The sequence below is a fragment of the Podarcis tiliguerta genome (genome assembly GCF_965153285.1).
Source record: "Podarcis tiliguerta genome assembly, chromosome: 8".
Taxonomy (NCBI): domain Eukaryota; kingdom Metazoa; phylum Chordata; class Lepidosauria; order Squamata; family Lacertidae; genus Podarcis; species Podarcis tiliguerta.
Genome location: NC_139541.1, coordinates 79,946,856 through 79,963,726, shown reverse-complemented (window position 1 = coordinate 79,963,726; position 16,871 = coordinate 79,946,856). Strand labels below are relative to the sequence as shown.

The window sequence follows — 16,871 nt, the reverse complement described above, 5'->3', positions numbered from 1 at the left end:
CTTCTTTAACACTGATTGGCCGACCATACCCAGGAGAAAGGCCTCTGGTTTCTTCGGAAAGGTATATTTAAACACCTTTTTCATTTCAGTATAGATCATTTCCCAGAAGGTCTTAATCCTTGGGCACGTCCACCAAAGGTGAAAGAATGTGCCTTCCATTTATTTACATTTCCAACATTTATTATCGGGCAAATGATAGATTTTTGCTAGCTTGACTGGTGTCATGTACCACCTGTATATCATTTTCATAATATTCTCTCTTAGGGCATTACATGCCGTGAATTTCATACCTGTGCTTTCTGAAAATTAGGGCACGCTTACCGCCCCGTGTGGGAGGACAGCCCTAGCCTCCCTTCACTTCCTCCCTGCCTAGCAGGTTGTGGTTGCCCTTCTTAGAGAGGGAAAATACAAATTTCCTGCCTGAATTCACTAGGGGCATCTTTTTGTCAGCTTGAACCTTTTGGGATTGACTGGCGAATCTGACCGATGTAGTCATCTAAAAGTTTTAGGCTTAGCCGTCTTTCTGTTTTCCCCACCCACCTACTGTCCTGCTGTTCTTCTTTATTTAATTTCTATACCGCCCTATACCCAAAGGTTTCAGGGCGCTTCACATAAAATATCAAATACATAAAATCAAAACAAAAACAACAACCCAATAACCCCCCACCCAAAAAAAGAGCCAGAATTTTTAAAAGGGTATAAGATGTAGAATCATGGCTAGGCAAAGTAAGGCCCGGGGGACAGAGCCGGCCCAATCGCCTTCTTAATCTGGCCCATGGACAGCCCGGGAATCGGCGTGTTTTTACATGAGTAGAATGTGTGCTTTTATTTAAAATGCATCTCTGGGTTATTTGTGGGGCATAGGAATTCATTTAACCCCCCCACAAAATATAGTCCGGCCCCCCACATGGTCTGAGGGACAGTGGAGCGGCCCCCTGCTGAAAAAGTTTGCTGACCCTTGATGTAGATCAAGTCAGGCAAAGGCCTGGTTAAAAAGGAACATTTTTGTCTGGTGCCTAAAGATGTATAGTGAAGGCACCAGGCAAACTTCCCTGGGGAGAGCATTCCACAGACAGGGAGCCACTGCTTCCCCTGTTTTTGAGGAGCAGAAATTTGGCAGCTGAAGCTTCCCTGGCACAGAGACAAAAGTGATGGGGAAGACTGCTGCCAGTCTGCTGCTGTTAAGAAAGAGAAGCCATGCTTGGAGGAGGAGAAGAAAAAAGAGGTGTAAACCCTAGATCTGAGCAGATTAGGGGTAGGGCAGAAGGCCTGAGAGTTGATTCATAGAATTGTAGAGTTGGAAGGGGTCCCGGGGTCATCTAGTCCAACCCCCTGCTATGCACTAATCTCAACTAAAGCATCCATGGCAGACGGACACCCAACCTGTACTTAAAAACCTTCAATAAAGGAGAGTCCAGTCCAACATCGCTAGAGGGCACCAGGTTGGTTGGCAAAGGCAGGTTTAATTCTGTGATTAATGGATTGATTGACTTTATATCCTGCCCTCAACTCCCCAAAGAGCCCTGGATAGCAAGCAAAAGCACCATTTAAAACAAAAGCAGACATTTGAAAACCAGTGAAAGCGTTCTCAAAACGACTGCAACTAAAAGCAGTTACAATTAAGAGCCATTCTTCCGCCCAGTGACCTTAGGGTTGCCCAGAACAGTAGTCTTCAGCCACCACGTGCCTGGGTGCAAACAGGAATGTTTTCAAATACCTCCTGAAAGTTAACAGTGATGGAGAGTCTGGCGCACCTCACTAGGGAGGTCGTTCCACAACTGGGGGGCCGCCACAGGAAAGGCCCTGTTATGACTCAGTGCCAGCCAGGCATCCCCCAGTGGTGGCACCACCAGCAAGGCCTCACCTGGCAATCGCAGAGTCCGAGGTGGTTGATCGGCAGTCAGCTGGCAGCCATCATTGGTGCCTACCAGCCACACGCCTCACTTCCTGTGTCTGCGTTCCTCCCCGCTCATTTATTGAACTCGCCTCCTTTTCATTTGCAGGTCCCATGTGCGACTTGCTCTGGTCAGACCCTCAACCCCAGGTAGGTCTTGCTTTGGTGAGACTCATGAGCTGTGTGCCCATTGCTCCATGACTACAACGTCTCGTCTTTCGGATGCTTCCTTGATTTCATTCTTCATCTCGAGATCTCCATGGGCATTTTGACCGGGTGGGGAGGGACAGTTGCATTTCTCCAGGACTAAATTACTCTTGGGACCTGGTATCCCCTCCCACAATGATTCTGTGGAGGAGTCTGTCCCTTGCTGGGCTGAGTGCTGTCTTCGATATACATAGCGGCACCACCTCCAGTACGGCCTTCTCTATCCAGTGAGATAGAGAGCCAGCGTTGTGTAGTGCTTAAGAGCGGTGGACTCGTAATCTGGGGAACCGGGTTCGCGTCTCCGCTCCTCCACATGCAGCTGCTGGGTGACCTTGGGCCAGTCACACTTCTCTGAAGTCTCTCAGCCCCACTCACCTCACTGAGTGTTTGTTGTGGGGGAGGAAGGGAAAGGAGAATGTTAGCCGCTTTGAGACTCCTGAAGGGGAGTGAAAGGCGGGATATCAAATCCAAACTCTTCTTCTTCTTCTTCTTCTTCTCCTTCTCCTTCTCCTCCTCCTCCTCCTCCTCCTCCTCCTCCTCCTGCCTTATAGAGCAGGGTTCTCCAAACTTGGGTCCAGCTGCTTTTGGACTACAGTTCCCATCATCCCTGACCACTGGTCCTGTTAGCTAGGGATGATGGGACTTGTAGTTCAACAACAGCAGGAGACCCAAGCTTGGGGAATTCTGCTGTAGAGTATATATCAAGAGCTCTTCTCCTTTTTGCCCGGTTCTGTCTCCCGAGACAGATGGATGCCAGTGGATTTCTTGGTGTCGCCTGCATACTGGGCACCCGAACCCCCCACAATCTCATGTTTATAAGGCTGCCGTTGCACCCAAGGGTGTCTGTCTCTCCTTCCCCCAGAATGGCCGGTCCATCAGCAAGCGTGGCGTGAGCTGCCAGTTCGGGCCCGACGTCACCAAAAGCTTCCTTGAGCGCAACCACCTAGATTACATCATCCGCAGCCACGAAGTCAAGCCGGAAGGGTATGAGATGGCTCACGATGGCAAGTGCGTCACTGTCTTCTCTGCCCCCAACTACTGGTGAGTGTGCGAGGGGGCACGCTGCCGTGGTGGTGCTCTGCTTCCTGCTGTGCCTTTTATCAGCCTGTTAGCCCCCATAATGTGCAAAAACTGTTCATGCCCTCCCTTGATGGCGCTCCCCGCCTTTTCTGGGGGACGGGGGGGGGGAGGATTCTGAAAACCCTGAGAAATTGCTGCCCTAACCCTCTTCTATCCCCCCCCCACCTTCTCCTTCCCAGTGACCAGATGGGCAATAAGGGTTCCTACATCCACTTGCAAGGCTCAGACTTGCGGCCGGAATTCCACCAGTTCACAGCAGTGGTGAGTCACAGCACTGGAACGATGCGCTTAGCGGTCGCACGCAGCTCTCAAGTGCGCCTCCACCGATGCCCCAACTCCCACTCGGCCCCCTTCCTGGGATCTGGCCACGCAAAGAGGCCTTTAATCTCAGGGCTGTGGGTTCAAGTCCCACATTGGGCAAAAGATTTCTGCACTGCAGAAAGTTTTGACTGGATGACCCTGGATGTTGCATTTGGCCAAGTCTGTTTGTATTCACAATCCTGAGTTGGCAGAAGTCACAAGGTAGCCAGCCGTATTGGCAAGAGCTGTTGATTTTCCTATGAATTACTGTATTTTTTGCTCCATAAGGGGCACCGGACCATAAAGTGCACCTAGTTTTTAGAGGGGGAAATCAAGAAAAAATATATTATTTTCAACCCCCCCCCCCCAGCCCCAAAGAGAGCTTCTTGGGGCTGCCAGGGGAAGCCCGGGTTCCCCTCCCCCCCAGCCCCAAAGAGCAAAGAAGCCAAAACAGCGAGCGGGATCCATCTTGGCTTCTTTAGCCTTGCACAGCCTCTCCGGCAATTCCCCCACCTCCTGCAAAAGCCCACAGGAGCCGCACACCCTTTAAGGAGTGCGCGGCTCCTGCGGGCTTTTCTACGAGGAGGGAGAAGGGACTGACTGGCCGCGTCAGTCCCTTCTCCCTCCTGGGGAAAAGCCCGCAAGAGCCGCGCGGAGCTTGTGTGCGGCTCTTGGGGGCTTTTCCTGCCTGCCTCCCCCCTGCATTCGCTCCATAAGACGCACACACATTTCCCCTTTTTAGGAGGGAAAAAGTGCGTCTTACGGAGCGAAAAATATGGTACTTACTGAACACCTGTGGTAGGTGAAGATGTGTGTATGTTCAGGAAGCCGTCATGTAAAAACATTTTATGCTATCAATTTCCTTCTCCCTTGACATGAGCCAACAGTGTGACGTGGCAGCTAAAAAAGCCAATGCAATTCTGGGCTGCATCAATAGGAGTATAGCATCTAGATCAAGGGAAGTAATAGTGCCACTGTATTCTGCTCTGGTCAGACCTCACCTGGAGTACTGTGTCCAGTTCTGGGCACCACAGTTCAAGAAGGACACTGACAAACTGGAACGGGTCCAGAGGAGGACAACCAAAATGGTCAAAGGCCTGGAAACGATGCCTTATGAGGAACGGCTAAGGGAGCTGGGCATGTTTAGCCTGGAGAAGAGGAGGTTAAGGGGTGATATGATAGCCATGTTCAAATATATAAAAGGATGTCATATAGAGGAGGGAGAAAGGTTGTTTTCTGCTGCTCCAGAGAAGCGGACACGGAGCAATGGATCCAAACTACAAGAAAGAAGATTCCACCTAAACCTTAGGAAGAACTTCCTGACAGTTAGAGCCGTTCGACAGTGGAATTTGCTGCCAAGGAGTGTGGTGGAGTCTCCTTCTTTGGAGGTCTTTAAGCAGAGGCTTGACAACCATATGTCAGGAGTGCTCTGATGGTGTTTCCTGCTTTGCAGGGGGTTGGACTCGATGGCCCTTCTGGTCTCTTCCAACTCTATGATTCTATGATTCTTCTTGTAAGAAGTGTAAAAATATGTTTCACTTAGGTGTCACTGGATCAAGTGCGTCGGTTTTGCTGAATCAGTTAAACCAAAAAGCTTCAATTGGAACAATTTGCTACAATTCTGAGTGGTGTTTTTGATGGGACGGGGGCACCGGGGAGTTTATGGAACCAAGGGGACGGGGACCTGATTTGAGGACCCCTGCTCTAGAAGGGGGTGCACCTTTGCTAACCAAACCTCTCTTCCTCCTTCCCCAGCCTCATCCGAACGTCAAGCCAATGATGTATGCCAATTCGCTGCTGCAAATGGGGATGATGTAAGCTGCCCTCCAGCTCTGCCAGCTCGCACCCCCCCCACACACCTTCTTGCCAGGAGACCCCTGCGCTAGGCAAACAACAAATCCCCCTTCCTTCCTTCCTTCCTTCCTTCCTTTTTTTTCGGTTACATTTCCTTCCGACATCAGCCTTCACTACAAAGCAAGGGATATTTTGGCAGGTGGGGTGGTGGTTAAGCCTGAGCATCTCCTGCAGGGTGTGTGTGTGCTGAGGACTGCGTCTGTAATGCCCCCCACCCACCCCCAGAAGGCAGATACTGTCCCGGGGCCACCCTCTCCTTTGCTAGCGTTGTATAATGCGCACAGGCAACACGAGAAAACTGCAGCCAGAACGTTAGATAACATTTTTTTTTTAATATATTGGAAGACTGTATTTATTCCTTACCTAGTCTGATTTTTTCCCTCCTGCCCGCCCCCTAGGCTCTCCTTCATCTTTTCCCAGCTTGAAAGCACTCACGATTCTGCAACCCACCAGCCTAGAGGAGTGGGGCGGAGGTTGAGGGCTGCCTTTGCCAGCCTCTCCCCTCTTCGCCTCCTCCAGCTGATGGCCGTTGTCCCGGAAGATCAGAGCTTGATTCCGTTAGGCGTGTGCAAACACACCCAGCCCCTTCCACCTTTCCCGTGGGTTCTGCGCCGCCGCAGAGAAACGGTTTGGTTTGCCCAGGCGCTCAAAGCTCAAGGGGAAGAGCTGTTCCGTTACCTCTGCCTCTTTCTTGCGACGCCTTGTCGTAGCGACAAGGGGTCTTCCATCTCTGGGCGAGGATGGCTTCTCAGCCTAGCTGCCCGCCAGCTCCAAACTCTTCCTGGGTACTTTGCTGGTCCTATCATCACGTTCCCAGCTAGCCTAAGCCGAAAACCCCAGAGGAATGTGTAGCCTGTTTGCATGTTTGTGTGTGTGAATTCTTCCATCCTGATGCCAGCTGTGGATTAGCCTCTTCTGGTCTATTACTGGCCACCGTCCCCAGCTCAGTACGGAGCAGGGGAGGGGGGCTTCTGGTAATTATGGGGTGGAGGCAGGAAGGGGAACGGGGAAGGGGATTCGGGAATTGTGTAGGGCTGACCCCTGGCTTTCGGGCCCCCTTCATTCCAGCCTCGCAGGGATTGTTACGCGTTCCGGGGAGGGGGAAATTCGCCAGGGCATTTTGACGACCCTCCCGTCTTGAGATCTGCAGGCTTCGGGGATCCCGTTTGTCCAGGGGGTGGGGGGAGACCTAACACCGCTTCTGGGGCTTTGATCCTCTCGAGATCTTTCTCAACCTTTCCCCTGTGACTGATTTGGAGGGATCACTCTTTTAGTCCAGGATACGCTGCTGGTGGGATCTCGGGAAGTTCAGGGTCCTCTCTCTAGGTGGGACCTTCCAATTCTGATATCGCACAAGCTTGAGAGAGAGAGACAAAGACCTCAATCTCATTGGAGATGAGCAGAATCTGCCTTGTGGTTCCTGGTTCCTTCTGGATGGTTTTAGTTCCTTCCCCTAGCTTGAGCGTTTTAAGTTTTCGCCGCCGGAGGATAAAACTGCATGGGGGTGGGGGAATCAGGCCTGAGGGGACCAGCTTTGCCAAAGGGCTGAAGAACTGGGGAATGGAAAAATTTGGTGGTTTGTTTGTTTTTTGTTGCTCCTACTCCCCACCCCCCCAAAAACACTCACACCTTCTTGGGACCTCCCCTTCTTGCTCCCGCTCCGGCAAGGCACCGTCATTTCGGCTTTTCCAAACTGAAACGAGGCTGCTTTCTTCCCCTATCGTGGCCGAAAAGAAACCAGCGAATATTCCAGAAGCACTTTGGATGTTCTTATTTCCATGCTGACCATGGAGGGTTTTTATACATCCAGGATTTCCTCTCCACTCGCCCTCCTACCTATTTGAGCTATTTTACTGTCTGTAATTAAACAAAAGATGTTAAAATAAAGTAACTATTGAAAGACCTGCCAGGTTGGGTACAGCCTCAGTTTTTTCCTTCCCAAAACTTTCATTCTTAAAACCCCAATCAACTTGGGCCCCAAATATCTGGAAGATGGCCTCCTTTGCCCACAGGCGTGCTCTGGTGTGTTAAGATCAGCAGAGGAGGGTTCCTTCTCCCTCTGAAGCTCAGTGGGGCAGGTTGGGAGAGGGCCTAAATCAGGGACTCTCAAACTTTTGTCCCCAGCTGTTGTTGGACTACAACTCCCATCATCCCTAGCAAGCAGGATCAGTGGTCAGGGGTGATGGGAGTTGTAGTCAAACAAGGACTGGGGACCCATAGTTGTTGTTGTTGCTGTTTAAACATTTATTTACATACAAACAAACAAAAACACACAAACGCTACATACCAAGAAAAGAATAATAGAGACATTGAACAACCTACTTAAACATACAAAAATTACCTAGACCCATGTGTCTTCCCTTAGGCTGTAATTTTGTTATTCACATTGCAATTTTTATCTCTGATCCTTAAACCTCTTGTTTTACTCTTGTTTTTTCTAGATCAACTTTACAAACTTAATCTAAACAGATCAACGTGTTGTTTTTGGTGCAGTGTTTGCTCATATAGTGTTCAAACCATTTCCATTGTTGCCTTAAATTCTGGTTTGTTTGATGATATATTATGGCTGCGGTTAGTTTTGTCATCTCAACGAATTCTGTTAATTTGTTTAGCCAATCTTCTTTTGTGAGGATGTGATTTCCTTTCCAGTAGGAGCCTTGCTGCGGCAGTAGCGTATAAAAATAGTGTTTTCCTGTCTTGTGGTATATCCTTGCCCAGTACAGTGGTGCCTCGCAAGACGAAAAGAATCCGTTCCGCGAGTCTCTTCGTCTTGCGGTTTTTTTCGTCTTGCGAAGCAAGCCCATTAGCGGATTATAGCTATTAGCGGTTTAGCGGCTCTTAGCGGCTATTAAAGGCTTAAGGGATTAGCGGATTAGCTGCTAAAAGGCTCTTAGCGGCTATTAAAGGCTTAAGGGATTAGCGGATTAGCTGCTAAAAGGCTATTAGCGGCTATTAAAGGCTTAAGGGATTAGCGGATTAGCTGCTAAAAGGCTATTAGCGGCTTAGATCAGCTGTTAAGCGGCTTAGCGAACAGCTGTTAAGCGGCTTAGGGGCTTGGGAAAAAGGGGGGGAGGGGGGAAAAAACCCAGGAATCGCAAGACATTTTCGTCTTGCGAAGCAAGCCCATAGCAAATTCGTTTTGCAAAGCACCTCCAAAACGGAAAACCCTGTCGTCTAGCGTGTTTTCCGTCTTGCGAGGCATTCGTCTTGCGGGGCACCACTGTATACTCAATACATAAGCCTCTGGGTTTTTTCCTATAGAGGTTTCTGTTGGAATTCAAGCCTCTCTCGGGAAAAGCTGGCAATCCTGCCAGGCACCCGGCTTGAGTTCCGATGACCTCCCTGGCTGCATTCCCCAGCAAACTCAGGCTAGGTCTCTATAGGCGACCCTTCCCAGCGTGGGAAGGGCACACCCACTCTTTCCTGCTCCCCCGGCAGGGGAAAGAGATAGTCAGAAACGTTTTTACATGGCTTTTAGTTCTGACTCTTCAGCATCACATAAAACGTGTCTGCTCACTTCAGACTCCGGCAAACAAGTGACAAAGACTTCCTGTACATGTGATGTTTTCAAGCTAGCAGTTTGCAGCTGCATTGCATCCATATCGTAACATACTCCCCCATATGAATCAATGTGAGCTGCGAACAAAGCTTGATCCAGAGAAGAAAACAAACAGTTGTTATACATATAACAATCCCCTGTTGTTTCAGTTCCACCCTTGGAACTACCCGCTACTGGTTTCCCCAGTGTACCTCTCTGGTTGTCTGTCTTCCAAGGAATGAGTGCATCTGCATTACCTTGGCTAGGGAATGTTGTGTTACACTTAGCAACTCCTTGTTGTGTCTTTGTCTCTGACTTGGACACACCTTTAACCTGTCTTGAGTTGTCAACAATAGTAACACAGGCAACAGCTGAGTTAGCAAACTCTTTAGAATACCTCTTGGGTGGTACGTCCTTTGTAACCCTCTCAGACCTGCGTATGAGGTGCTGATCCTCTCTGCTCACTGGTTCAGTCTCAGAACTCTTTGGAGAACCAGTTCCAATAGTAAACAGTGGTTCATCCTTCACTTGTGAAGGTCTAGCTATTGTGTGAGATTTCCTCTCAATGACTGTGTCATGTGTGATGTTTTCAAGCTAGCAGTTTGCAGCTGCATTGCATCCATTTTGAGCATCTTTTAAAATTCCCCATGAATGCAAACCCCCCCCCCACTGCATTTTTAACTCTTCGGCAGCCCCACCATGAGTGCATCACAGTGCCCTCCACCTCCTTACATTTCCAACAAAGATTGGATTTTGACTTGTCTATTTTGGCAAGCTTTGTGAAATTGATTTCCTTCACCACGCGGTCCGAAGGGAGGTTACAACAATATAAAAATGCAACCTTGAAATAAGTTAGAACAATTTACAGTCGGAAGAATAGGGCGGGCCTTAAAATAGGTAGCATCTGGTTCCTCCAGCCTATCAGGAGAGGGACATTCACCTGCAAAGAGTGAACCTGCTATGGAGACCATCTCTTGAAGGTAGAGGGCCTCTTGCTCTGGCTGCCCTGCTTGCAGTGAGGGCTTAACGGAGCCATGGCCTCGGTCCAGTATATCTGAAGGAGCATCTCCACCCCCATTGTTCTGCCCGGACACTGAGATCCAGCACCAAGGGCCTTCTGGCGGTTCCCTCGCTGCGAGAAGCCAAGTTACAGGGAACCAGGCAGAGGGCCTTCTCAGTGGTGGCGCCCGCTGTGTGGAATGCCCTCCCACCAGATGTCAAAGAGAACAACAACTACCAGACTTTTAGAAGACATCTGAAGGCAGCCCTGTTTAGGGAAGCTTCGAATATTTGATGCATTACTTTGAATGTTTGATGCATTACTGATGCATGCAGTGGTACCTCGGATTACATACGCTTCAGGTTACAGACTCCGCTAACCCAGAAATAGTGCTTCAGGTTAAGAACTTTGCTTCAGGATGAGAACAGAAATCTGTTGGTACTAAAGGGTTAAGAGGTAACAAGTCGCTCTAATCACTGAGCAGCTGGAAGTCATTAAGCATCCAGGAATGTGAGTTAGTTTGTATAACTAGTGAGTTCACCTGTGTGTTTCCCCGCCGCCCTCTTTTTGACCTGACTCGCAGACTCAGTTTGTAGCCATGGGCGTGTTCGCTGATATGAGTTAAGTTTAGAGTAAAATTTTCTTTATGCTGGAGATAAAAGCATGTGTGCTTTATCGCCAGGGTTTTTTCTTTTGTAAATAAAGTTTTTTTCTGAGTTCCAAAGTGCTTGCTCCAGGATTCTTAATTGAAAGGTACTGACTCTCCTGCCTCCCTTCTACCGCTGCACGAAATTCTCTGCTGAGATAAGATTTATGGCGTTGGAAGCGCACTGGACATTTACTTAACATTAAACTAATTAAAGTTTAATGGACAAAATCGTGCTCTGGTGGCACGGCGGCAGCAGGAGGCCCCATTAGCTAAAGTGGTGCTTCGGGTTAAGAACAGTTTCAGGTTAAGTACGGACCTCCAGAACGAATTAAGTACTTAACCTGAGGTACCACTGTATTTGGTTGGAAGCCGCCCAGAGTGGCTGGGGAAGCCCAGCCAGATGGGCAGGGTATAAAGAATAAATTATTATTATTATTATTATTATTATTATTATTATTATTATTATTCTGGGGGATTGCCAGGGGTGGAAGGCAAAAGGCTTTGGTTCCCCCAGTAGGCACAGAAAGCCTTGAAATTGGGGTGGTTGTTTTGCTTCTTGCTGAGATAGCCCCATCCTTACTGTCCTTTCGTATCCAAGGGGGAAAGGATTTAAAAGGGGGTAGAGTGGGGGACTCTGAGCAAATGGACATTTCCGCCAATGAACCAATGAAGGCCGAGGAAGAGAAACCAGTGGAGTGCTGCCCCCAAATCTATGAGGGAATCGGTGGAGTTGGAAAAAGCACACAGTGATTCATCATCTCCCATGGACCAGGTGAGTGGGATAATGGCCAAAGTTAAGCAGACCACTGGGGAGGTTTACTTTGACCCACAAATTGGAGGATCCCCTTTCGGTTGCCTGGGATTTGCAGCCGTTTGTGTCCCAACACCTGGGTTCCGGTATCCCTGGAGACGCCAGAGAATTCAAATGCGATGCCTCAGAAGCAAAGCAGTTATGGCAGTTGAGACGAAACAGGTTCAGTTGAAGCAGCTTCAGCCAAAGTAGCTTCAGAAGCAGCTTCAGGAGAACTAGGACGATGGTAAGGTAAAGTAAAGGGACCCCTGACCATTAGGTCCAGTCGTGACCAACTCTGGGGTTGCGGCGCTCATCTCGCTTTATTGGCCGAGGGAGCCGGCGTACAGCTTCCGGCTCATGTGGCCAGCATGACTAAGCCGCTTCTGGCGAACCAGAGCAGCACACGGAAACGCCATTTACTTTCCCGCCAGAGCGGTACCTATTTATCTACTTGCACTGGTGTGCTTTCGAACTGCTAGGTTGGCAGGAGCAGGGACCCAGCAATGGGAGCTCACCCCGTCGCAGGGATTCGAACCACCAACCTTCTGATCGGCAAGTCCTAGGCTCTGTGGTTTAACCCACAGCACCACCCGCGTCCCTAGGACGATGGTATGCCTCATAAATACATCACCCCAGAATTAGCATTTGAGAAAGGGATAGCCCATCTCTTCCTGCCTTTATCTGTTTATCTCCTGATCCTTCTCCTCAGGTCCCTTCTGAGCCTTCATCTCCACAAGCTCACAAACCTGGTAGCACATAGGATCCTTAGGCAGCTAGTCGGGTCCCCACTTGCAACAAGTCCCCACTGCTGTGCCGTTATCTTTCCCCTCAGTCCTGGAGTGTTGGGGAGTTTGGAGCCATCGTTTTAACGTTCCACACTGTGCTGAGAAATTGGTTACGCCAGCAGGGCTAAAAGGTAAAGGTAAAGGTACCCCTGCCCGTACGGGCCAGTCTTGACAGACTCTAGGGTTGTGCGCTCATCTCACTCTATAGGCCGGGTGCCAGCGCTGTCCACAGACACTTCCGGGTCACGTGGCCAGCGTGACAAGCTGCATCTGGCGAGCCAGAGCCGCACATGGAACGCCGTTTACCTTCCCGCTAGTAAGCGGTCCCTATTTATCTACTTGCACCCAGGGCTGCTTTCGAACTGCTAGCTTGGCAGGCGCTGGGACCGAACAACGGGAGCGCACCCCGCCGCGGGGATTCGAACCGCCAACCTTTTGATTGGCAAGTCCTAGGCGCTGAGGCTTTAACCCACAGCGCCACCCATGTCCCACGGTGTCCCATGGGACCCGTGTCCCATTGGTTACGCCAGCAGGGCTAGGAAGCCCATAGTCCTTTTTGTCAGTGACATCCCAGCGGGTATATCATCTAGGGTCGCCATACTTCAATAAGTAAAAATCAGGACACAAAAGTTGTTGCGCTTTTCTGGGGAAAGTTTCAAAGAAAACCCCAGACATTTTACTGCTTTCTCAAAATTCCCCATGGATGCTAATTCTGTCACTGGGATGCTGGATGTGTCTGGGAAAATCCGGATCGTATCAATAATCAATGTATGGCATATGGCAACCCCATTATATCTCACAAGCTGCCTTGTGCTCCCCTGTTAGTCATCTTCTTGGAACTACTGGTTTATGGAGCGCTGGCTATAGCCAAGGGAGTTTAGCAGAAAATGGGATGGGCAGAGAGAGGCAGGTCCCTGCCCCACAGAGCATACAGTATTAATAATCAATTATTTTTAGAGAAAAATAACTACCAAACTTTTAGAAGACATCTGTGTAGGGAAGCTTTTATTGTTTAATAGGTTATTGTATTTTAGGGTTCTGTTGGAAGCTGCCCAGAGTGGCTGGGGAAGCCCAGCCAGATGGGCGGGGTATAAATAATAAATGATTATTATCCCCCCCAACGCTAAGGAAGGACTTAGCTCTTTTCTAGCATCCTTTGGCTCTAGATCCTGCTTCCATGGCAAGTTTATCACTTTTTCTCCTGCTACCTACACCTTCCTTCTTTGTGGTCCTTTGCAGGCGAGAGTGTTTGGCCAGCGGGCACCGAAGACAACACCCCCCCCCCCAGGCTCCTCTGGTGAGAGAATAGCCTCATTGCACTTTAATTAGTAGCTGCTATTTATTTATTAAAAATGGTTTTAGACTCCTCTCATACAAAAAAATCAAGGTGCTGTACAACAAAATATACAGTAAATCATAAGGACATCCCTGATTTAGAGAAGCCGTCCCAGTTTCTTATTTGATCTCTGAATGTCCTATTTCCCCCCTAGGATGTCCCTATTTGTACTGGAGAAATGTTGGAGGGTATGGTAGGATGTCCGTATTTTCATTGGAGATTTAAAAAATAATAATAATTTTTTTTATTACCGGTAGTTTTCATTTGCAGATCAATAACAGTCTCATGATGACAATACCAATATATAATACAATTATTAATACCAATCATTCAAATATCCAATTATATAATTTAGATAAAGTGGGGCCCTGTGCGCTAGATTTGATATTTTGATGGTTTTCTTTATTTCATAGAATCATAGAATCATAGAGTTGGAAGAGACCACAAGGGCCATCGAGTCCAACCCCCTGCCAAGCAGGAAACACCATCAGAGCACTCCTGACATATGGTTGTCAAGCCTCTGCTTAAAGACCTCCAAAGAAGGAGACTCCACCACACTCCTTGGCAGCAAATTCCACTGTCGAACAGCTCTTACTGTCAGGAAGTTCTTCCTAATGTTTCCGCACTCCAAATTTCCGCACTCCAAAATCTTATTCGTTTCAATTACATTCCGGTCATAATAATAACCCCTTATACAACAACTGCAATATTAATAAGGTCTATTTGTGTGTTGACACATTAAATGATTTATAACACTGCAAGTGAGGAACTCAAACTATATCCTTGTTCTTCCTGGGTGTAGACACACCTGCAAGCCACAGAGAGGGATGTCTGAAGAAGTGGGGAATCCTCTCTTGAGAGGCAGCAGGAGGTTCTGCTGCTCTTGCTGCCCCACCAGCAGCCAAGGCAGAAAGGAGGCTGGGGAAACCCAGCCAGATGGGCAGGGTACAGATAATAACAATAAAATGCCAGGAGATTGTCAGGAGTGGATTTGGGAAGCAGGAAGCGGACACAGGCAAAGTTAGGATCCAAGCATGCTTCTAGCTCCAGAGATTGTAGCCACAGAAATGGTACTCAAAAGGTGTGTGTTTTTTTCTTTGTTCCTTCTGCTCTTCACAGGAAATTGAACCAAGGAGCAAAGTGCATGGCCGGGACCTGTCAGCACCCTCTTTCTCCAGCCTCCGCTTATCCCTATCCCCCCAACCCAAAACATCCCTCCATGATCCCCCAAACCACCTGCCCGCCCCATCTCTTGGGTTCCTGTCCCCCACGTCCCAAAAATATTCCTTCCCACCCGGCAAAAACCCATAATTCATACCCCACAAGTTCCCACCCTCCGCACTTCTCAAGAACCCCCCTGCCCCCCCCCCGACGACCATCCCTCATAATTAAGCCCTCTCTCCCACTTAAACCCACCATTACCCTTCTGACCCCACCCTAAAACCTGCCTTCTTCCTCCTTGTCCCCCTCTCCCTCGATCCACACTGTATCCGCCTCCCTTCTGCTCTCCCCCAAAAATATCCCCCTCCCCCACGAGTCCCCCTCAGAAATTGTTCCATTCTTATGCTCCCTCTCCCTTCAGCCCACTCTGGAATATGCCCCTGTTATGTTAAGGGAAAATCTAGGTGCGAGGCTGCTCAGTCACCCAGCTCGTGGGGCAGAGCCCGTGGGTCCCTGCAGAATAAAGGAAGGAGTCCAGCTAACCAGAGCAAATAGCTGTAGACCAAAGTTTATTGCGCATTAGGTTCAAAGAGCAAATTTTGAACCCCGAGGATGGGGTGTGTTATGTACTGAGTTGAATAGGATCCAAACTGCAGCAGTCTGATTGGTCCTAGAACAATAGGATCCAAATTGCAGCAGTCTGATTGGTCCTAGAACAATAGGATTCAGAATGCAGCAGTCTGATTGGTCCTAGAACAATGCAGCAGTATGATTGGTTGGCAGGAACCATCCAATCATGCTCCAGATATAAGTGAATCCACAACCTGATTGGCTTACAGTAGAATTCCGGAATTAGCCAATCATGTGCAGCCCATTGTGTAAATAATGTATAAAAAGCAGATACTTTGAGGGGACTTTCATTTATTCCTCCTCACCACTATGAGCTGAATAAAGAGCATGAAATCACTTTGCGACTCTGAGTATATTTCAGGGTGACAAAGACTTTTAAAACTTTCCCACCACATCCCAGAATACAGTTCGAAGGGGAGGGGTTAGCCTTGGCAAACATGTCCAGACAAGTCCTTGGTACAAGATTAACATAAGCAGACATGGCAGGGCAAGACTCAGGTATACGATGAGCATAGACAAATATGTCTTAAGTACCCACCACCCAAAAGTACAATCGAAGTTCCTTTGCATGTCTGGAGCCTGAGGCGAGTCAGGTGAGATTTGGCTTCCTTTGGCTAACAATGAGCCCAGCAATTGTCACCTCTGAGAAGTTCCTGGAGTCCTTTTGCAAGGGGAAAATAGCTTTGGAATGGGGAGAACTGGGAAAGGAGATGATTTTATATTATTTTTAAAGCTAGGTGACTTCCCTGAGCTGTCAAGTTGGGATGATATATTCAGGCATAATATTTGTAATATTTAACTTTAAAGATGTGCCCCCCCCCTGTAATTTCCATAACAGTTATGTACTGAGTAGTATATTTCAGCCCCCCTGCCCCCTAAATATGCCCCTTCCCCCCTGAAACTTTCCCAAAATATGCCCCCTTGCCCCTGATACCCTCCCAGAATATGTCCCCTCCACCCCTGAAACTCTCCCTAAATATAGCCCCCCTTAATCCCTCCCTGAATATGCCCCCTCCCTCCCTGAAAGGTTCCCATCATATGCCCCCTTTTTGCATTTTCCCTTTTTGCCCCATCCCAGCTCTGCCCTTGCCCTCTTTAACCTATACCCCGGAATACTGGGCTGAATACTGAATATTATGATTAACCCCCCCCCCCCCCCGAATTTGCCCCCTTCCATTCTTTGCGTCCGCTGCCTGTCATAAGAGAGCCAGGGTCAGAGAGGGGGTGGGGAAGGAAAATGACCCTACCAATAAAATATCAAGTTATAGTATTCTGCCTTAGAACCCCACAAGAATGTAAATTGTGCATCATTTGAGAATGTATTGTTTCGCAGTATCTAATGTGTCGTTTTGCTGTGCCTTTCTCGGTGACTTTAAAATTGCATTTCTGAATGTATCCTCACTGAAACGTATTTTTCCATGAATGTATCTTTACTGAAATGTATTTTTCCGTGAATGTATCTGTATTTCTGAATGTGTCCTTACTGAAATGTATCTTTCCATAAATGTATTTTCCCTCAAAATGCTGTACTGTGCTGTAATTTTCTGAACGGATCCAATTGTAGCTGCCAAAACACTCTCCACATTGCCATCTACTGGGCTGGGGACCCGTAGTTGAGACACGCTGTCCCAGAGGACAGAGGAC

At 48.5% G+C, this 16,871-nt stretch overlaps 1 protein-coding gene across 1 annotated transcript in view; it reads left to right on the top strand.

Annotated features, from left to right (window-relative positions):
- PPP5C (protein phosphatase 5 catalytic subunit) overlaps positions 1–7,242 on the top strand; it is a 32,954-nt gene extending 25,712 nt beyond the window's left edge. Inside the window, exons 10-13 of the mRNA XM_083455408.1 lie at positions 2,004–2,044; positions 2,964–3,142; positions 3,361–3,442; positions 5,237–7,242. Of these exons, the coding sequence (XP_083311534.1) occupies positions 2,004–2,044; positions 2,964–3,142; positions 3,361–3,442; positions 5,237–5,299 (365 nt within the window). The 3' untranslated portion in view covers positions 5,300–7,242. The remainder of the gene's footprint in view (positions 1–2,003; positions 2,045–2,963; positions 3,143–3,360; positions 3,443–5,236) is intronic.
- Positions 7,243–16,871: the final 9,629 nt, after the last annotated feature.